Below are 24,066 nucleotides of genomic sequence, written 5' to 3'. Positions count from 1 at the left end.
TTTTTTTTTTTAAACCTTCAATAAGTATCTGTGGATCTTTAAATTTGATGCGACAAGTTTAACTACTGCGCCATTTTTCGTCACACGTGTTTCGTGGTTGCAAGGGACCCCTTTTTCAATGCAAAATATGAGTCAACTTTAACTAAAAAGATATATGTTACGTAAAATCTTATTTTAATTTTTCTTACGTTTAACAAAACAATGAAACTAAATATGGAAGCAATTTCCTTTATTTCAAAAAGAAATTGAGTCCAGTCATAAGTTGAGAGGTTTTAGGTAACGCGTACTAAAAGATTCTCTCATTAAAGGAATATTTTAGGGCCCAATAGAAAAAATTTTGCTTGACCACTGATTCGGTGGAAAGGTAAATAACCGGTTTGTAGGCGGAAACGGAAGCATCTATTAGTTTGTAGGGATCCCAGTTTGCAGATGCAGACGTGTGTTAAATTCTAAATTAAGTAGGGTCACATTAAAATGAACAAAACGCGCAACATACTTTTCCTTTTCCCTCCCATTCAGATGGAATCGCCTTAACTGGCATATTGCCAGTTCCATGGCAACCGCGGCCAGTCAATATCGTCCCCCCCCCCCAAAAAAAAACTAAATAAACATTTTCTGTACATGGACAGACGGTATGCATATCATTTTTAAAACAAATAAAACCACGGCTCAAATATTCTTTTTCTTGCAGAGATATCTGAACACTGGCTGTAATTCATCTTCAGGAACCCGACTTTAAATTAAAACATTTATTTGTAAAAAAAAGTATTAGCATTTTACGTCTTATTGCGCCGTCTTTTGAAGTAGGAATTTGATTTGCATTAAAATCTTAATCTCCTATAGTATGAAATATTTGCACTCCGTATATAATTCGCCGTGTGAAATTCGATGTTGACTCAGATCAAAGAGCAATTTGGACGGAGATATATATACTTTGGGATACTATTAACATGTGACAAGTATATTTTGTGTTTCCGAATTGAAAATTTTTAAATTTCAATTCTAATCCTTATAAAGACATATCCTCTCCGCAAATGCGTTCCTTCTTTTGGAACCAAAAGTTCTTTCAAGCAAGATTAACTCTTCAGACGGAACATCCTCCTTCTTTGAGGTGGGTATAGTTTAATCTTAAAAGTTGCAGGTGGCGCTGTGCGTGAAAGTTTAGTCGGTCTAAACACTTTAGCACAATGACGAAATGTAACGAACATGTTTCATTTGTTGTACTCTATTTGTATTGAATCTACCTTCCACCCCTTCCCACTATATATAAAAAAAAAACTATTAAAACATCATTGAATAAAACTTGTAACTCCAAAAAAAACGCAATGAAAAATGTTTCTGGTTAATGTTTAAAAAAATAATAATATAAAAAAATAGCACTCAAGGTTTGGACCCACTGATTACACCCTATAAATTAATTCCGTACAAAATTCTGTCCATCAGATTTTTTATTCATACTTAAATACATACAAAAAGATTAAGAATGAATTGTACTCGGGTAAAAGTGGGAGATACGCCATATGAGGAGAGACGCCATACCTTCAGAAAATCAGTGATTAAGAAAGAGCTGGCTGTATTTCTCACTGTTTTTATTTACTCATGGACATTTTCTTCAGAGCGTGTCAGTTCTTGTTCGACTGTGCTCGAGTTTGACGTGTGTATGACGAAAAGATTATGTTAGTACGAGCATTTTTCGACGAAAGTTTTGAGTCGCTGCGATTTCAATAAGTGTTAAATCGTTAAATGTAAAACAAAGATAACGTAATGTAAAAACGGGTTTTAATGTTTGATTTAGTTTGTTATTAACTTATTGTAACTACATTTTGCAATGTATGTTAATACTTACATAATTTATATCTATGTGGCATCTCTTCCACATAATGAGGAGAGATGCCAAACTTTTCAAATGTGTAAATGAAGGGGTGTTCTGCTTTTTTTTTTTTTGTTTTTTCTTTGTTTTAGAAAGCAAAGAAAATACGCGAGGAAGCATACGGTAATCAGGGGATAGTGGAGTGAAGATAACTTAATTCTGGACATTGAAAAAGTAAAAAAAAGGAGAAACATCGAACATGAAGCTCAAAAACCTCATGGAATGTCGTGGGAAATACAACATCAGGTTTTAAAGCTTGTGGAATATTTCTACTTAATCCTAATGCTATTCCACATCATTTCTTTGCTAGAACTGGTTTAATTGAAGTAGCTAATCCTGAAATTCCTCTTGAAAGTGCTGGCACTCCAGCTCAGTCTTCACAAAAGCCATCAACTTCCAGACAAACATCCATTAGTAAAGAAACCCCCTACAAAGATGCTTCAGAAGTCTTATCCAATCTCAAAACTACCTAGCTCGACAGTGAAGCGAAAACAAGTTGCTTGTGGGCGCGGAATGTAGAGAAAATTATTATTTTAAAAAAAAACTGACTGGATTAAATGTTTTTTACCCCAAAAATGGCTGCATGAGTCATGTACAATGTACGCATCGGATTGTAATAATTGTGGTAGGGAAATAATCCGCAAAAATTTCAAAAACAAGGAATTATAACATATATGGCATCTGTCCCACACTACATGGCGTCTCTCCCACACGTTATGGGAGAGATGGCCTGATGTCAACTTACAATTTTTATTTTTTATTTCTGTTTTATTCAAGTCCAAAACTCGCTAATGGTAATTTTAATACTTAATGATAATGCAACTTTGAAATAAAACATACAGGTTTGATTTGTATTGCATTTTGAATTTTTTATCTAATTTCTACAAAAAGTATGGCGTCTCTCCCACTTTTATCCTACATTAAGAATTATACCATGGTACGTAAAGCAATAATAGTAATCATAATAATAATAAAAGATGTACATAGCACGAAATATCCGCAATTGCATGAAAGATATTGTGAAAAAAGTTAAATGATGAAAAAAAGTAAAAATTATTTGCTTTAAAGGAGAAAAGGGAAAAATTAAAAACATTCTAAATGGATTCAGAGTTTAAAAAATTATTAGATCAAACATGAGTATAAGCACTTAGGCATGATTAACTTATCTATACGCAGAAAGCTGAATAATAACACAATAATGCACAAATATCCAATCTGAAGGAAGTTAAAAGAAAAGAAAACGCAATATAGAAAACAAAAGCAATCAATAAAGATGGAATTTATCGCCTGAAAATAATAATATTAATGGAGTCGTTTCCCAAATTTAAAAAGTATTTTTTCTGAAAGAGCATGCTTAAAAACGAAGGATTGGACCATGTTTTAAATAATTTTGCTAAGTTTAGTACTTTTAAAAAATTATTTTAATCGATGCGCTTTCCTGTTTACGCTTCTGCCGATGACATCACAAATGATAAAATGCCATTCACGGATCATAATATTTAATCCGCATCTTTACTCATATGTAGTGGCAACGATATGGTTGATAGCAAGCGTAGAGAGCAATATTTAATTCGCTTCTTGATTGTTATGACGTGGACCCGCCAGTGGAGATGCACAAAAGTACATCATTTGTGACGTCATAAAGACCACGCCTTGTTTTCAAAATTGGACACTTTAAAACATTAATTAAAAATTGAGCGTTGGGAAAATGAAAGTTTTTTTCATTGCTCCATGTTATTATTATTATTATTATTATTATTTGCTTATTCTATCAATTTCAGTGACTAAAAGTAGTACTTTTGACTGAAGGAAACAACCCCATTATAAAAATAAATAATAATATAATGGAAAAAAGAATCAGTCGTAAAAAACACTATTTATGCATACGGAAAAAAGCAGACGATAACATAACATTTTACTGAACGAATTTCACTGACCTCGACGCAATGGATCACGTGGTCGCTGCCTACCAAATGCAAAGCTAATGGTTGTGAGACACATGACAGACTACGGACAAAGTAAGAACAAAAAGCAATCTCAATTGCTAAAAAAACAATATTCTGTCCGAAGGGTTAAAATTTTGCTTTGATGCTAAGATATTTCACGACTCGAATTGCATTTAGACTGCAGTCTACATTTAGGCACGAGTACTTTGCAAGCTATATCGTCGCCTCAAAGCAGTAGTAGGATATCTCACTGTTTGCTCTGAGGCGACGATATTTAGACTTCTGAAGTCAAAGCTTTCCCTTTATTCTTTATCATTTGTATTCTGCAGCATACAATATCATCTCTCAAAACGCCATCGAAATATTTTTCAAAGCTTTGGACTACTTAAGGAAAAGATTGTAGGAAGCTTCTTGAACATGGTAGCGAGGATTTTCTCGGAGACTTTCGCAGGCGATTGACTTTTCTCACTGGAGAAATGAATTTTTAGAATGTCGAGCCCCGCCGAGACGAAACAGTCGAGTTTTTTCGACTTACGATTTGGATAAAAGTATTTCAAATTTTTGCTTGTTTACCGAAAATGGTGACACTTTTGGAGACAAATGAGCTCTCTATTGAGTAGTATATTTCTTTCTCAGCTTGATCTATTATTCTATATGGGTGGAAGGTTCAGTTTTTGAAACAAAGCAAATGTTTGATATAATATACAGTGTAACCTGCGCATAACGATACTGTTTATAACGATAACCTGTCTATAACAATATTTTTCTTTTGGCCCCATCAAAATGTCAGCATGAATAATCAAACGGTCTATAACGATAACCTGTCTATTACGATAGTTTTTTTAGGTCCCAACAGTATCGCTGTAGACAGGTTTTACTGTATTTATAGTACCATATCATGAAAAATCTGTTTTCTAGATTGCAATTTTTCATTAGCTTTGCTGTATCAGTTTGTTAGTTTTTGAACGGCGGCAGTTTCGGAAGAAAAATGGCCGACTCCGACTAATGAATTTTGAAACTTCCGACTCCAATTCCGACTCCGGCTTTATTTATTTATTTATTTATTTCGATTTCCGTAAGAAAGAACCCAATAAACATAGATTGAAAATTCCTTTTTGTGAAATTTTTGCGTTGTATTTTTTTGTAAACCAAAGATGCATACAACGCTAGAAATTCAATTTGAAAATCCAATTTTCAATAGTTGCGATTTTTAAAATGTCCCATTATTTAAAAAATGAAAAACATTTGCTGCCTCCTAATGTTAAACAAATAGATGTTTATCAAACAGTGTGCTTTCAATTTTTGAAAGCTGTAACTTTTGCACAGTCAAAAAACCTTTCTTGAGCGGTGGCGGTCCAGCCCGGGTGACACCAATCGGGTGGATGACACAAAAAGTTAATTTCACAGTTTATAAAAAACATAAGTACTTTAATTCTGAAAAATTTCCACAAGAAATCTTAAATTATATTTCATCTACAAATCTTATACTATATTGCTGGAAGAGGCCGAGTACATGTACGTCGGGAGCAAATTTTACACAAAATGTGGCTGCATACAGCTTTGTACGAATAGCTTTTTACTATACCTATATCGCTTCTTCACTTAATTTTTAATTTTAATTTTACTGACTGCTTTAGAATTACCTTTAATGTGAAGATTTTAAGACTAACCACAATTATTGAGTGTTGTAACAAAGAAATATTCATTTTTTGCTTATTTTTTAGTGGGAACCAAGTTGATAGATATAGTCATTAGATTTTAAAACATATGGATTTTACCAGATCTTTTGGATTCGCACTTTCGAACCAACACTTATTTGAATTTACCGAACACCTTCAGAAGTGTCCCCCCGAGTTACGGGCCGCAAGTTGCCCAAGAGATACACTGCTTTTACTATTTTATAACTGAGATCGAAGTAAAAGATTTATTATTATTTTTATTTGACTTAGAAAATGTTAGGCACCAAAACCGCATGCTGACAGTTGCTATTAGTTGAAGAAAGTTCAAAAAAACAAGCAAACTAGGGGACGGAGTAGTTAGCAATTGCAGACAGTTCGATAAAAAAATCAACCAATTTGCCAATGGCGATTATTTTCTTATTAGTAGGTCTTTATTCATGTAATTGAGCCAAGTCATAAGTTGGTAGTAAGTTTTTTAAAAAAATGCAAGGAGAGTCAGTGGAAATTAAAGAAATAAAAGGAGCCCGGAGTCGGAATGTTTTCTAACGACTCCGACTCCTTTACTTCAAAATCAGTCCGACTCCGACTCTTCGACTCCAACTCCACAGTCCTGGTTTATGTAGATTGAAGTTGTCATTATATTAGTCTATCAGCTTTACATTCTTGCACATTAGTTGAACAGTTTTTATTGATGTTTATTGTGCTACTTTTACTTCCTTTTACGAAAGAGGAAGTATTGTATTAGCCAAAAAATTTTCACTCAAAAATTGACCTTGATTTCCATTTTACTCTTCCCCGAATGAATATTGAGTTTTTTTTTTTTTTTTTTTTTTTTTCGACTCCACCACACGTGGATAAGTGCCTAAGAACGTATAGACACGCGAAATATCCATAGTGACGATTCTCGAGTTAATTACAACGAATTTTCTCGTGACGTCTGTATGTACGTATGTATGTGCGTAAGTACGTCGCATGCCTCAAGAACGGTAAATCCTAGAAAGTTGAAATTTGGTACGAAGACTCCTAGTGGAGTCTAGTTGTGCACCTCCTCTTTTAGTTGCATTCGGTTGTTTCTAAAGGGGTCTTTTACCCCTTTTTGGGGGGAAATAATTGTTAATTTCGATGCTAACAAGCGGTGTTATAATTTGGCGGATACTTGGCGATATATCGCCAGTCGTCTGGTCGCCAAGTTTTGTCCCCAACTTAGCGACAAATTTTGCAAATTTTTTTTTTTAATCTGTTCTAATTTGACCACTGTTGGTGATGTTTAGAGAGTAAACTATTGAATCAGACTAAAATTGTCAGTAATATGGAAATGACATTAAATTGGAATAAAAGGAAGTCATATGATGCACAAATCAGCTCGTTATATTTAATGTTTCCGATCATTAATATTATTTCTCAACGGAGGGTTCAATTTTTGCATGTACGTCATAACTTCCTTGAAAATTCATCACACATAGTAAATAAGGCATTTTTTAACAGACGACTTCCGTCGCTATAGGCGAAAAATGAACAAGCAATACACATTTTGACTTGATTACACTTAAAAATCGGATTTTCCGTGAATTCGTTCAGCTAACGTACAAACTTTCGCCTACATTGAAAGAAAGCAGACTGTGCTGCCATTTAGGCAGAAATAATCGAGTTCTTCCAGTTGAAACAGAAAACGAATGAAAGTAGCGATTGTTTCTCACAATTATTACTGACCCAGGCAACGCAGGTATTTTTGCTAGTTACTTTTCTAAAAGAAGATAAATATATTTCCTCCCACCAGCTTCATACGACTCTATGTCCAATAAAGCGCGATATATGAGCCGTTGAAGTCTAAGGTGATGCAAGTCAATAAATTCCTTGTAATTGAGCGGTTAAGCAGCCATTTTTGCTCTGCTGCTCCGTTTTACGATTACTGTCTATTGGCAAATAGTTGAATCTAGCCGTAGACCATTTGAATGTAGAATAAAGTTAAAACTATATATATATAAAGACGACTTACACCACCTTTACTCTCAACGGCTCATATCAATAACTAAACACAGAAATAAACCACGACAATGTCTAGAACTTTTGCAGCAGTCCTCATAAGGTCTTTTCCTGACCAAGCCATCTGTCAATCAAATGAATAAAAAAGAAATCAATAAAATAAAAAAAATCTTATTTTTAAAATTATTTCCTTCACGAGAGTCAATTTTCTTCGCCTTCTACGGGGAGGGGGAGTTGGAAGTACTGTCCTCAATATTTTCCAATCTGGAAAGTAATATTCCGCGGCTTCAGTGATGGCTTTCACATCGAACAATTTTCACCCAATGTACCGAGTTCATCCGGAGATTGGATTTTTGAACGAAAAGAGCGGCTCTTCGGTTTCATAGAAGACCTGAGTTATTATAGTGTTTGTTCTCAGTGAAAACCATCCGGTGAAGATAAATTGGAGGAGTTGCTTGCTGCCCAAAATCAGTCTCAACGCCGCATACATTTTAGTCTAATGTTTTTCACAGAAAACACGGTTGGTTTTATTTTTTAGGGCTGTGGAGTCGTATGGGTTTTGGGAAATGGAGTCGGAGTCGAAGGCTCTAAAAGCTCAGGAGTCGGAGTCTGTTTTGTTCCCTATGAGTCTTGAACTCTGACACGGCTGCAGTTTAAGAGTCGGAGTCAGACGGATTTCGGGGTTAAGGAGTCGGAATCAAAGGATCTAAAAGTTCAGGAGTCGGAGTCTGTCTTGTTCCCTATGAGTCTTGAACTCTGATACGGCTGCAGAGTAAGAGTCGGAGTCGGACGGATTTCGGGGTTAAAGACTCGGAGTAGAAGGCTCTAAAAGCTCAGGAGTCGGAGTCTGTCTTGTTCCCTATGAGTCTTGAGCTCTGACACGGTTGCAGAGTAATATTCATAGTCGGACGGATTTGGGGGTTAAAGGAGTCGGAGTCAAAGGATCTAAAAGTTCAGGAGTCGGAGTCTTTCTTGCTCTCTATGAGTCTTGAACTCTGACACGGCTGCAGATTAAGAATCGGAGTCGGACGGATTTTGGGGTAAAAGAGCCAGAGTCGGAGGCTCTAAAAGCTCAGGAGTCAGAGTCTGTTTTGTTCCCTATGAGTCTTGAACTCTAGCACGGCTGCAGTTTAAGAGTCGGAGTCAGACGGATTTCGGGGTTAAGGAGTCGGAGTCAAAGGATCTAAAAGTTCAGGAGTCGGAGTCTGTCTTGTTCCCTATGAGTCTTGAACTCTGAGACGGCTGCAGAGTAAGAGTCGGAGTCGGACGGATTTCTGGGTTAAGGAGTCGGAGTCAAAGGATCTAAAAGTTCAGGAGTCGGAGCCTGTCTTGCTCCGTCTGAGTCTTGAACTCTGACACTGCTGCAGAGTAAGAGTCGGAGTCGAACTGAAAAATGCAGCCCTTCAGAGAACCTATCGATGGCACAACTGCAGCAATGTACACCTGTAGGATTAGCAAAACAACAAAATTTCTCCGAACTTTCGGAGCCAATAAAACACGGCACAGTTATAATTCTGCGGTTTTTTCACAATGAAAATCGTCAAACTAACTATTCACTAAATATATATTATTTACCGTTCTAATATGACTGAAGGAAAAAAAAAGCATAAAAATAAATTAATAACACAATTAGAAAACGACTTAAATGCAGCAAGTGTAAAAGTCTGTTTTAAATTTTAAAACATGCATCAGATATATGAACGCGGCTATTGACAAAATTCCACATTTTCAATTGGTGTGTGATCTCAGCTATTTCTTCATCTGAAGAATTCTAATTATGCAAAGGCCTTCACATAAGGAATGGTAAAACAAAAATCGCCGTCTAATACGCCACACTGCAGATAATCATTCTTCCTGAAGAAAGTATTGACTAATCAGTTTTACTTTAGCTCAGCAATGTTTTCCCAAGTCCCGGTGCTTGTTTACTTCCATTTTGGCAGATCAATTAAATATCTGCCACCGGATAAATTCAGAGTTTGATTAAAAATCAAAGTAGGCGGTTGATTAATGTCTGAGATCACGCCGAGGTTTCTGACACTTTTAATGGCAGCGGCAGGAACTCGAGATTTAATACTATAACACCTAATGTGCATGTATTCGAGTTAAAGCGTGTCAAGACATACTTTTTTTCGGGAAATTTTTAAGCTATTTACTCCAAAAGTACTAATAATTGAAAAATTCGAACAAAAGTTATGCGTTTTTGTTTTGATTAACTTTATAAAAAGTGTTTTTTTTTTTTTTTTTTTAATTTTTTTAATTTTTTTTTTTATTGTGGGTGTGTGTTTGAGGGTAGGGTTGGAGGTGGAGGAGGTAGAGACTCCAAGTATCAAGCAAATATAAATAAAAAATTTCAACTGAAAACACATTTTTTTATTTACATCATTTCTTCACATAAGTTTTTTCATAATTCAAATATTGTCAAAATATGCTCAAATACCTGTGCATTTTACTCACTAAATATGCCATATAAATAAGTTGTGAACAATTTGTAGAAAATAATGTAACTTTCAATTAGTAATATCCAGTCAGACCTCAACATAAAGCTACCACTCTGGACTTCGTGAAAGTGACCTTATAAGCTGATTCACCTTATAACCGTCTCATACGCATTTTTTCATTGAATAAGAGTGCATATTAATCAGATAAACCTCAGTAAAATTTAATCAGTTAAAAATTTCAGATTATTAGGTAATATTTTCTTTATTGAGTTGAACCAATTAAACTTAATGGAATCAATAAAAATGGCGGCCAAAGGTGACCTTATAAGTGCTAGCAATTTTTAAGGTCTGACCATAACCCTCTTACACATTAGAATTCCTATTCAATGAACAGGGACTTTAAATAAGCGACTTATATGTGGGTTGAACTGATACACTGGAGACCTTATATCGAGGTCTTTGATGGTGTGAATTAGAGTGCGAGACAAAAGTGACCATATGAGTTATTGCAATGTTTGAAACCCCATCATATGTCTGAAAATCTAAAACGAAGAATTCCTATTCAATGAGCAGGGACATTAGTGATTTTATATGTGGGCCGATTTAATACGCGGGTGACTTCATAGCGAGGGTTTTAATGGAATCAATAAGAATGTTAGTAAAACGTAACTTTATAAGCGATTGTAATGTTTAAGACCTGGCCATATATCCGATAATCCATAACATAGCATTCCTATTTAATGAGCAAGAACTTTAGAAAAGTGGCTTTACATGTGGTTTGACCTTTTACGCGGGAGTCCTTATATCGAGGTCTGACTACATTAATGACTTACGACACATATATTTGCTGTTATAAATGTTTAGTTTAATTTGAATTATTCAATTTATTAGGCAGTTATTTTTTCGTTTTTTTTGAGCAATCACGATTGCTTATTGCTTTCATTTGACTGTTTTGAGGCTCTATCATTTTATTTTCCCGCTAGCACCCTCCGCAGCACCACCGTCGACCGGCCGGCCGACTCACGATGCTGCTCCTCTAGCGAAAACCGTCTCCTGGTTGCGTCACTTACTTGCTTACCTTTACACACACACACACACACACACACACACACACACACCTAAACATACACACAACTGCCCACATACACACACAAACACACACGCCTACACACACATACACATACTCCCCATATACAAACATACCCCCCCCCCTCCACACACAAACACACACGCCTACATACACACACTCGTGATTGCGAAAACATAATTTGAATTCAACATGTCAAAATTCAAATATAATTTTTAACTTTTTTTTTAGTCGCAAACCACCTTTGCAAAGTCTAAGGTGTACCGCCAAAAAGTGTGCAAATTTGATTGCACAACCAGAAAACAGCTTACATGATAGTTTCAGAAATGAAAGCAACTATGCTCCCGAAAGGTGACTTCAAATACAAAATAGGACAAGAGAGGGTCATTGTGTAGCCAAGCTCTACAGTGTAGCTTTTATTAAAACTTTGTAATATATCTTTAATTAGACAGAGGGCTGAGAAAGGTAGTAGAGTTTCCATGGATACCCTGGGCTATTGGAACGGCCGTGAATTTATACCCTTGTTTGATATTATTTCGAGAGAAGTGAAAATAGGTGAACAAGTTGTATGTTTCTTCAGAAAACAATGCACATAAAGTTTATGTATGTATGTAGTCATATGCGTAATGCGTACATACATACTCATACATAACATAGGCACGCACATTTTTATACACTATACAACCAAAAATATCTAGATTCTTTCAGAAATTGATATTTTTCAAATTTCTGCAGAAATACCATTAAAATGTTTTGTAACTTACCCTTTCTAGTAAAAATTGAGTCGCGCATGCACTTAGGGGCGAATAACGAATTGAAGTAGCCTAAAAGTTTTTTTGTTATTGTTGATAAGCATTTACTGTAAAAAATGGAAATAAGCTAAAAATTTCACGTTAGTTTTACTCGTTGCAAACAGTTATACTGTGTAAAAACACTAAGGGACGGCCGCAGTGGTCTTGGAGGAATGTCTTAAACGTACTGTATTGGCGAGAGGTCTGGTGACCTTGAAGGCCACAGAAGGTCATCAAACTCTTTCAGACATTGTTGGGAGATTGGCACAGTATGTGGCCGAGCATTGCCTTGCTGATAAATGGCACATGGCTGACTTGATAGCATAGGTAATACAATCGCATGAAAAGGTCTTTTTCGTAAATGTGCGATGTCCTACGACCTTGAATGAAAACTTAATATGATAGTGTATCCAAACCATTCGCTACTAACACTGTCACATCTTGTGTAATCCCACTATGCTTCTCTACAACAAGTTTCGGACTGGACCACATGGCCTGAACGCCTCTACACGGTGTTCGGGTCATCAGCACCGAGACTGAATCGGTACTTATCGCTGAATATCATTCGCCTCCAACCGGTCACACTTCAGCGTGCACGAGTTCAGCAAAAATCCATTCGGCCCTGCCTATCATGTTGAGTCAATGGTAGATATGGGCATCTGCTCTGCATGACAGTGTCGGCCGATCGTCCCCCAATGGTTTTTAGTTGATACCATCGGATGTCTAAAAGGTGGTAAATGGCTTCGAGTCATTGCTAGAAACATTACTGCTGCACAAGTGCTTGCTCTTATGTTTGCAAAAGTCCATGTGTTTTTTTAAGGTCATGAAACGCCCCAAACTTAAGGGACGAATGGATCCCTTAATTGATCCATTGTCGCCAACACACAGCAACTAACGTACTGCTCTGATCGGGTTGCCAGGTTATACAACTGTTGGATCTACCTGTAAGGCCTACAATACGAGTCTTTTCAGAGTTTGTCCACAGCTCGTACCCGCATGTTACATCTCAGAAACACTTCTGAATGAAAATACCGCCCATTCAAGTCGACAGATTCGTTGAATATCGCTTCGGCACAAGCAATCACGCCATTGAACTTTTCTAGCTGCGCATCTGAACGTGCGCATAATGCGTTAACCCGTATCTCATTGTCGTCAAAATTTAAATCGTTAGCATATCTTTTACCAGATTAAGTTCTTTCCGAATTTCGTGATTGTAGCCTCGATTTCTTCTGGGTGTATATATTTTTTGTGACTTGCATTCATTTAATATATGAATGTATGTATTGTATATAGTACTAGCAAAAATACCCGGCGTTGCCTGGGTCAGTAATAATTATTAGAAAAAATCGTTACTTGCTTTTGTTTTCTGTTTTAAGTGAAAGAATTTAAAACACATCTTTTTGACGTGATTAAAAATCGAGTTTTTTCCTTACCCATAAAACTAAAATAGCAATAAGTATAAAGAACAAAGTAGAATTGATTTAGAAACGAAAGCACTATATTTAAGCATATACAAATTTAAAAAACATGAAATTAATCTTCTCATGTTTAAAAAGATTAATCTGTTGATACTTTTTTTTTAACATGGAGTCTAAAACCTTCTCTGTATGGCTATTGAAGTACGAAGTGATTAAAAAAATGTAGCTGCGCTCGTAATCCCCTTATACTTGCTTTAGTTATTTCGGGAAATTTTAATCATTGTGGCTCTTGGTGCGATTTTACCGAATTTGCGAAAGTCGTTTCGGGGTACCTTCGATGATGCTCCCCCCCTTCTTTCCTTACTTTGTAAAACGATATGATATTAATTTTCGTTACAGAGATATCGTCGCCAGATGCTGAGATATTTTTGGTCATAAAATGGCGCTAAACAGTTTCATCCGAAATGTTACCAAAATAAGTAATACAATTTGGTGATTGCTTGAAATTGTGCAAAAAGGAAAATTAATGGAAGTTTTTGTGCTGTTTATGGATTTGCCTAATTTAGTTGCTGGATTATTTAACACAGTAAAAAAAGTCTTTTGAAAATTCTTTGATTGGCGATATTTTGTTTACATGGTGAAAGCCGAGAAACATTATGACGTAGTCTTCGGCTTCAAAAACAGCAACGTTGAAAAAACTGCCAAATGCATCAGCTACGGAAATCTTTCTGCAAAAATTTTGGCGATCTGCTGGTTGTTTGGATAATGAGTAAGTGTTCAATCAGCATAAATAATAATAAAAACCATTAATTACATTAAAGTTCCGTTTAAATGGAAAATGATCAGCCAAATCATGTATTATTTGCCAATCTTGTGAAAAAATCTTACTTCAAGATTTGACTTGAGAAAAGCCTTGAACAGTCACGAAAAGCAAAGATAGTCAACAATACAACAATTGTCGCTATCGACATGGAGTTGAGATGATACACTAAATACTGTATTGAGTTGAGGAAAGCCTTCGAACATGGATCTAAAAAGCTCATACCTCGTTTTTTATTCTACTTAGAAATTTCGAATAGGTGCCATCTTCAGCAGAAAAATCAGAGCTTTCGATGGACATATAATGTAAATATATGCAAGTTTTTTTCATCCCAATATTAGAGAATTTATACAAAAATTGTGTTTTATTGCCCCCCTAAGGGAGTTTTGCTCCCCATAACGGGACGAAAACTACCCTATGTGTTATTCTGATGCATAAGCTATATTATTGTAAAGTTTCATCAAAATCCGTTCAGTAGTTTTTGCGTGAAAGAGTACCAAACATCCATACGTCCATGCATCCATACAGACAAACTTTCGCATATATAATATTAGTAAGATTCAACTATACATAGTTGCAAAAAATTCTCTTGAAAACAAAATAATTTTATTTAAAAAATAGTAATAAACGCAGGTAATGGGGTGGTTTCCTTCAGTCAAAAGTACTACTTTTAGTCATTGAAATGTATAGAATGAGCAAAAAAAAAAGAAAAAAAAGATAACATGGACCCAAAAAAATACTTTCATTTTCCCAACAGTTTTTTTTTTAAATTAATTTTTTAAAATGTCCGATTTTTCAAACAAGGCGTGGTCTTGATGACGTCACAAATGATGCTCTTTGGCGCATCTTTCTACCATGTTTCCACGTTATGATAATCAGGAAGCGAATTAAAAGTTGCGCTCTACGCTTGCTATCAACCCTATCGTTGCCAATACACGTGAGTAAAGATGCGAATTAAATATTTTGCACTGTGAATGGCAACACAGAATGGTATTTCATCATTTGTGATGTCATCGGCAGAAGCCGTAAACAATGAAAGCGCTCCGATTTAAGTATTTTTTTTAAATACTAAACTTAAACAAATTATTTAAAAAATGGTCAGATTCTAAGTTTTTAAGCATGCTCTTTCAGAAAAAAATACTTTTAAAACTTTGGAAACGACCCCATTGAAAAAAAAAAAAATCTACATAGATTTTTATCTTTACATGTAGTCAAAAGAAAACATTACGAGAGAATTTAGCTTTCTTACAATTAGTATAAAGTGAGAAAAAAAAAAGATGATGTGCTTAAAAGTCGTGCATTAAGCAAAGGCGAAAATAATAAAAGATAAGTCGAAAGAAGTGAGGGAAGAAATAAAGAGCATCTTCTCATGTTGAAACTTTATTGGAAAATTCTCCCGTAGCGAATCGTAATTAATTATCTGTTATCAAACTGAACTTGTGGGAATTAAGTAATCGATTCGTATAATCAGACGTGATCCCTAAATAGTTTGAAGATCGAAGAAATTCCAATAAAGCAACATATTCAAATTTTCGGAGCATGTGCATAATGAATGCAAACTTTTTATGACGGAAAATAAGAACAAAGAATGCAGGTGAAGAATAGTTAATTGCAAAAACTAAAACAGCAACATAAATGATTCTGTGTTCAAAAAAAGAAAATGGGGGGGGGGGCGGGATAATTACTACGTTGCTGTTGGGTTTTTCTTAAGCCTCAAACACTTGTAAAGCATCAAAAGTAATTTTCACGTTTCTATTGAGAAGGTTGAATAAAGAGTTTCATCAGCGGATATTAATTACATTTTTTTTCTAATGAGGAAAAGAAACACTTGTGAAGTTTTTGATTCTTGGTTTCAGCTGAGAACTATTGCTTTTGATACAAAGATTTACTTAGGCACCTAAAAAAAAAGAAATTTTCTTTTTTTTGTTTCCAGATAATAGTTTGAAACTAATTCTTTTTCCAAAAGCTTTTGCAAAATTTACAATATTTTCTAAGTGTATTTTTTTTATTTTTTTAAGAAATAATTTTCTGCAACCTTTTGAGTTTTGCAAATAAAAATTTTAGCTGCATAAAAATTGAGAGAAATTACGGGAAAATATTAGTATAAAGGGCGCAGACAAGAATCCTATCAACAAAAATTAAGGAAGTAGTTCCAGAAACAAGAATTGATGCAATACATTTAGTTCGCAGAAATCATAAAAAAATCTTAGCCGAAAGTAATCGGAAAAAGATCGCAGATGGAAGAAACCAGACAAAAAATTCCACTAACCGGAATTTAAACATGAACCCCGGCCGCAAGAAATCAGAAACGAATTTGAACTGCAAAAGATCAAACAAAAATTGCAGTTTTAAAAATGTAGACATAAAGCCCAGCCGCAAGAAATCAGACAAAAATTTTGGTTGCAAGAAATCGGACAAGAATTTCAGCTGCAGCAAATATGACAAAAGACTTTAATATCAAGAACTTAGGCACATATCACAATTCAAATAATTCAGGCACTAACTACACGATCAAGAGACAAGAATCCTAGATTACAGATATCAGCAAGAATCCCAGCTGCAAGATATTGGACAAAAACTGCAAGAATTCAGCCGCAAATCCAAGCAACAAAACTACAGACAAGAATAATTGCAAACAAGAAGTGAAAAAATGTCTCTACACTACAAGCTGCCAGACGAAGAATTTCATTTGCAATCATTCAAACAAGAATTTTCTCTGGGAAAAAGTCAGACAAGAATCTAAGCAACAGGTATTCAGATAAGAATCTCAACTGCAAGAGTCGCAAGAATCATGCAGATATTTAAAACCTCTGGCGAGATTTCAAATCCAGTGGTTACGCATTAAATTAACAGAGATCAGGTTTCGTGAGTAGCATAAAGCACTATATCCAGTTGTCTGAATATCATTTTAATATGCAATGAAAATCCAAAGAGGATTGTAGCGAGAATCATTGAACTCTTAGAAGTTCGGATTGTACAGAGAGTTTAAACCAACGTCCATGTCAATTATAAATAGAAATGCATCAGAACTAAGGCCGAAAACTTGCAATGCGTTGGCCTTTAGGTGAATTTATTAAAGTGTGCATTCCTTACAGAGGTAATTTATTATCATTTAAACGACCAATAGTTAATGAAGTCCAAGAGAACTTCATGGTGCATTCAGTAGGTTGCCGCCTTATAGCCAGGGCTAAGGCTAAGGGCTAATATTTTTATATACCGCCAGCTCAGTCATTTCCAGCCGAGGACTGCAGTTTCGTGCTTATTAGCATTCATCAGCCCGGCAGAGGAATGACTAAGCTGGAGGTGGAAAACCTCTTAAGGAAACCAAGGGTGCCAAACAAACTGGTAGCTAATGCAGAATTAGCACTGACCAGAGAATAACCGAAACAATGGTTCGGTTCAACTCGAAGATTGAACAACCATTGTTTCGGTCACTCACCTGGTCAGTGCTAATTCTGCATTAGCTACCAGTTTGTTTGGCACTCTTGGCTTCCTTAAGAGATTTTCCACCTCCAGTTCAGTCACTCATATGCCGGGCTGATGAATGCTAATAAGCACGAAACTGCAGTCCTCGGCTGGAATTGACTGAGCTGGCAGTGTATTTCATGTATTCATGGTGCAGTTCAGTTTTTACAAGAAATTGAACAGCATGTATCCATTGCCACAGAATCACGTAGAATTTTTTTTTTTTTTTTTTATAATTTTAATATTTCTGGATAACCTTTGCACACGAACTCTGAAACGCTAATCGAGTGCCTGATTAAAATTCATTAATACAATAAATAAATTACAAACAAACGTTTTCTGAACTAGAAAACAATATTTTTATTTATTTTGTTTTTAAATATTTATAGTTATGTATGTGAGAGATAATTTTTTCTTGTCTAGTATAGTTTTCCAAAAAAAAAAAAAAAAAATAATAATAATCATAAGTAATATCAAAAGAAAAAATATTACAAATACTCGAATAACATGTGAAGATGGTTTCAACAATCTAATACCAGTGCAGTAGACTGCGGGCTCCGACTTTCTAATAGTTAAGCGCATTGAACAGTTTTGAATCTCAGACTTCATTATCTAACGGCCAAAAAAATTACAGTCACTTAATAAGAAGGGAATCTTGAGCTTAAACAGGAATCTGTTCCCGAGGGTATTATTAGAATAAATAATGAGGATGCTGTGTTTCGGGTAAAATGGAATCTTATTGGAATGGATTATATTTTTCTGGCTTCTAGAAATTCTATCTTCTCGGAAGTAAATACAATTGATTCACAATATTTTTCGAGGAACTTAATAGCTTTTTGAGTTGTATCCACCATTAAAAATACTTCTCTCTCAGCGAGGGGGGGGGGGGGCGAAAGTACCTCCTTACTTAGAGAAGTGTTCTCATTTGCGCCATCGATTAGCAAAGACATACTTTCAGCTCTCCGGGGGTTGGGTGCATTGTTAGAATAAGAACTTAGTAAGGAAGCATCGTATTTTGCATTTGTTTCCATCATAAATCTTGCAATTAGAACATATAGTTTGAAGCAGAGTTATTGTTTTTTTTTTTGGTCTGGCGAAGGCATTATTATTGTGAATTCACAATATTTTGGGGGCAACAGTAACAGTGATTATTCGGGAGAAGGGAAAAAAATCAGAGAATATGTTTAATAGGATGTATTTTCATTTATAGAATTAGAACTTAATCAAGGTTTAAAGACTTAAATCCTATAATAATTCTCTATGCGGAAGACTATGTTTGCCTTATCGTTTCGAAATAATAAAATAAAACGAGCTGATGTGTGCATCAGATGACTTCCTTTTACTCCAATTCAATGTCATTTCCCCATTATTGGCAATTTTAATGTGATTCAATTGTTTACGCTCTAAATATCACCAACAGTGGCCAAATTGAAACCAAATTTAAAATTTAAAAAAAAAAAGAAAAAAAAAACATCGCCAAATTTGTCGCCAAGTTGGCGACAAAACTTAGCGACCAAAAGACTGGCGATATATCGCCAAGTGTGCGACAAATTATTACACCACTTGAGTTTAAATCGTAATTAACAATGATTCCCCCCCCCAAAATGGGCAAAAGACCCCCTTAGGAACATCTGAATGCAACCAAAAGGGAAGATGCACAACTAGGCCCCACTAGGAGTCTACGTACCGAATTTCAACTTTCTAGGACATACCGTTTTTGAGTTATGCGAGATACATACACACATACGTACATACATACGTAGGGGAGAGGGGGGCACATGTAAACATGGAGCACATGTGAACAAACCATATTTTACCCAGATAACATGAGGTAAACCAAGTAAGCTGCATGAATGCAAAGTGAAGTGAAGTGAAATTAGTGACCGCAGGTGTCTCCAAGAAAGTGTTTGATTTGCTGTTTAGCTTAAAAGATGTACTACATTCATAACAAACCATAGGCGGATACATTACTATTTGTGTTGAAAGTATAAAAATCGTAAGGATCAACAGTGAAAAGGTGAACTAAAAACCAGAGAGTCGTTTCAGCTTCTACAAACTAGTTAATTTTGATATCTGAAATAACCAGTTTGAATGTACAAGTTATTTCTTTGTTTGTAATGGGGCTGCGTATTGGTTCCGTTATATTTGCAGACCAAGTGCATTCTTCAAAAGTTGGCATCCATTTTTGACCACTATCGACGGATTGCCAAAGCCACTTCAAACTTTATACTCGAAGTAAACAAGCCAAATAGATACTCATGATATCTTTAAAATGTCTCAAAACCATACGACAATTATGATCACTTTATGCGTCTTAAAAATCCATCGACTAAGGCCAGGTTTGAACCTGCGGTGTATCGCAGTGAAATCGGGTGTAGGAGGTCAACGCCTCACCACTACGCCTCCCTGCTGTCATTTGTATGTCATTCTGGGATGCGCAACATTGCTACTATACTGTTTGACCACGGATTGTATGTAATTCGGCAATCTGCCAAGTAACGACGATTCCATATGAATGAATCTAGCAGGGGAGAAGGGAAAATAACGATGGGATTTTAATGTACGCGTTTTACAATGTCACTAGTGCCTTACTCATTTATTGCATTCTCTAAAATAAAATAAGGGGAAACAAAAATAGTTACCATGGAAACAACAAAAGAAAATAAAATATTTTCATTTCGTTCAGGAACATAAAAGCAAAATGGTAAGCTCAAAACTTTGTTGTGAATAAATAAATCAATTAATTTTTGCCGTGAGAATATGGATCGAATATACTTTATAGATTAAAAAAATGCTGCTGTGAGCAAATTTTCATCTTTACAAAACTAAGGCTAAATAATAGAGAGGCAAAAGTGCACATCTGAAGCAAACCAACTAACTGCCCTATAAACTAATAGATACGTCTATTTCCGCCTATAAACGGATATTAGCCTTTCCATGCAATCGATGGTCAAACAGTACAAGGTTCATTACACACCAAGTACGAGAATTTGCAGAGAAGAGATGTTAAAACGCTTTACTAAATTGTACATTTAAACGCATGTTTCTTTTCCAGTTTTCTGTTACTAAACAGTCAAAAAATAAAACTTTACTCCAAAGATTAAAATTTATTCATTTTATTCCAAATATCTAGTTTTTGCATGGAGAATTATTAATGATTTGAAACATTCCAAAGAATTTTTCAAATAATGTTTCTTTCTCTCTCGAGATTTCAAAATGGTAGATTGAATCGTCCGAAATTCCCTAACTAATAAAAAAGAAGTATTGACTCAGGTAATTGCTTTCAGGGGTAAAAACAATTTTCCGCGTGGCTTTCTTCCCCCTGAACCTGTTTGGAACGAATCTTCGTTATGGAACAATTTATCATGATTAAATCGACGAAAAGAACACATTAAATTAAATTTTTTTCTCCCAATACCACGTTTCTATGGGAAATAAGAGGAATGCGCTTAGTTTAAACAGCATTATTTATTAATTCGAGTTATCATCTTTTCAATGCGTATAATCTTAATAAATATAAAACTAAGAAGCTTTGACTTGTATTTGCGCACTGAGGGAGACATTTTTTTTAAATATTTCTTTTGAGTGAAGCATCCAAAGTATGCGATTTATGGAAGATAAAAACGAAATACATTTTGTACTAATCAGCTGTGTTCTGAGGAGGTTTTTCTTTTTTTGCAAATAAGTCATTTTTCCCTCCAATGTAGCTCGGAGGGATAAACGCGTTTAAAAAAAAAAAGAAGAATATAATACTCACACTACATTCATTTAGAGAAATGAGGTTGTTTATTTCAGTCAAAAGTACTACTTTTAGCCACTGAAATTGATAGAATGAGCAAAAAAAAAAAGACATGGCGCGAGGAAAAACTTTTCTTTTCCCAACGTTTAATTTTTAATTAATTTTTTTAAATGTCCAATTTTGAAAATAAGGCGTGGTCTTTATGACGTCATAAATGATGTACTTTGGCGCATCTGTCTACCGCGTTTCCACGTTATGGTAATCAAGGAGCGAATTGAATATTGCTCTCTACGTTTGCTATCAACCATATCGTTGCCAGTGCAAGTGAGCAAAGATGCGAATTAAATATTGCGTCTGAGAATGGCAACTGTGAATGGCATTTCATCATTTGTGATGTCATCGGCAGAAGCGTAAACAATAAAAGCTCACCGATTGAAATATTTTTTTGTAAAATATTAAACTTAGTTAAATTATTTAAAAAAAAATCAGATCTTATGTTTTTGAGCATGCTCTTTCAGAAAAAAAAAAGACTTAAAATTTCGGAAACGACCCCATTTTGAACTATGTGTCAACTTTGCCCCATTTCATATATTTATAATTCTTTTATTTTTAGCTTTTAACTTACATTCTCCGTCTTTGATTGGTTGATGGGGCTAGCTTTTTATAGTTGCCAAAACGAAAAGCGAATCACTAATTATAAAGGACTTTTGAAACTTTTACTGACTTCTGAAGGTTTTAAAATGTGGAGCTCCTCCTTTTAGCACCGAAATTTTCAATTCTAGCCATGCAACTATACACAAAATGATCCTTTTGTTGTTTTTGTAGTCCTTATGGAGGGCTAGAGGGTTTTTTTTTTTGTGGAACGTATTCGAAACAATTGCTCAATTTCTATTTGCTACTAAGAAATGTTTCCTGACCTTTCTAATTAAATACAATTCAACTAATTTACCAGATTTGATGGTCATTGCTAAAATATTTGGCTATGTTTTATATATAGCCCAAAACCTCCAAACAGGAAATTCTATTAAGAAGATTTGAGAGGGAATACTACTGAAATATGGCGAAACGAAAAACTAACACACTGCTACTTCATCTATGGCGAATTCAAAAACACAGTTGTAGCGAAATTCATTTTGATGATGTGACGATTCAAGAAAAAAAAATTGAATTTTGACATCTTGAATTTAAATTTAGTTTTTCGCAATCACGTGTTTTTTTGCGTGTGTGCAGGCATGTGTGTGTGGGTATATGTGTATGTAGGCGTGTATGTTTGTGTCCGTGTGCAGGCATGTGTGTGTGGGTATGTGTGTATGTAGGCGTGTGTGTTTGTGTAGGCGTGTGTGTTTGTGTCCGTGTGCAGGCATGTGTGCGTGTATGCGTGTGTAGGTGCGTGTGTTTGTGTCTGTGTGCAGGCGTGTTTGTGTCTGTGTGTGTAGGCGTGTGTTTGTGTCTGTGTGTGTAGGCGTGTGTTTGTGTCTGTGTGCAGGCATGAGTGTGTGGGTATGTGTGTGTATATATGTGTATGTGTGTGTGTGTGGGTATTTGTGTATGTGTGTGTGTGTGTAGGCATGCGTGTGTGTATGTATGCATGTAAGATATGGACGCAACCTGGAGAAGGTTTTCGCTAGAGGAGCAGCATCGTGAGGTCGGTCGACGGTGGTGCTGCAGAGGGAGGTTGGGGGAAAATAAAATCATAGCACGCCAGAAACAGTCAAGTGAGAACAATAAGCAATCGTGATTACTCAAAAAAAAAAAAAAAAACTCAACTTTTCTTTTGAAATTCAAAATTATTATTTCCTTGATTACGAAAAACATCTGTCATTTCATTAAGGGTTGAAAAGCAATCAAAACGAAGAGTACTTACCATGAGCATCTCTGTAGTAAGCATGCGTGACACTTCTAAATCGCTCTTGTCCTGCCGTGTCCCATATCTGCAGGAAAAAAGGGAACATAGTAGCAGGGAATGAAAGGGAGTCACGCAGTTGGTAATAACATGAAAGATTTGAAAATATTTTTTAAAAATGGCTTTGTGCAGGGTATTTCTTTGATCATTAGAATAAATAGTAGGGGACATGTGGGGCAAAAGTGAAATGGTTAAGAAGACCGAGTTTTTCAAAATGAACGAATCGGAAATTTGTTTTGAAAATTGCAGTATATAAAGGAAGAACATTTTATTTTATAATAAAACTTGCCTCAGTATTTTTTACTTATGACAGTAAATTTGAGTCTTTAAAAAAAAAAAAGTGGAAAATTTTAATTTTTTTTCCCATGGGGCAAAGTGAAAAATAAAATATTTTTTCTAATGAAATATTTTTTATTTGACTGCAAAACATATTTTTGGGCAAAAGAATCAGTAAATAAAAGGTTGAATGAATAAATGAAAAGATAATGAAACAACAAAAGAATAATTAAATGAATATCAATTAATATGTGAAGAAAAACAAATGAGCGAGTAAAAGAATGAATGAATATGAAAATAAATGAATGAATGAATGAATAAATGAAAAGATAATGAAACAATAAAAGAATAATTAAATGAATATCAATTAATGTGTGAAGAAAAATAAATGAGCGAGAAAAAGAATGAATGAATATGAAAATAAGTGAATGAATGAATAAATATATAATTGAATTACTAAATGAAGGAATGTAAAAGAATTAATTAATAAATAAAAATGTAAGTGATTTATACTAATTGATTGAGTAAGTAAATGAAACAAACCATTTCGCTTTGCCTCATCCACGTGGCCCCGCCTGTAGTTGACTAATTGTACAATTTATTTAAAATACAATTAAGCTTAATATTAATGAAATTAATACTGCATTGGAT

At 35.0% G+C, this 24,066-nt stretch overlaps 1 protein-coding gene across 2 annotated transcripts in view; it reads right to left on the bottom strand.

Annotated features, from left to right (window-relative positions):
* LOC129228033 (ras-related protein Rab-37-like) overlaps window positions 1-24,066 on the bottom strand; it is a 451,604-nt gene that overhangs the window by 180,565 nt on the left and 246,973 nt on the right. For both annotated transcript variants that reach the window (XM_054862662.1, XM_054862661.1), the window contains exon 4: window positions 23,101-23,167. In XM_054862662.1, coding sequence (XP_054718637.1) covers window positions 23,101-23,167 — 67 coding nt within the window. The remainder of the gene's footprint in view (window positions 1-23,100; window positions 23,168-24,066) is intronic.

This window comes from Uloborus diversus, chromosome 8, assembly GCF_026930045.1.
Source record: "Uloborus diversus isolate 005 chromosome 8, Udiv.v.3.1, whole genome shotgun sequence".
Taxonomy (NCBI): domain Eukaryota; kingdom Metazoa; phylum Arthropoda; class Arachnida; order Araneae; family Uloboridae; genus Uloborus; species Uloborus diversus.
The sequence above is the reverse complement of the archived record's forward strand: the minus strand, read 5'-3'. Positions and strand labels throughout refer to the sequence as shown.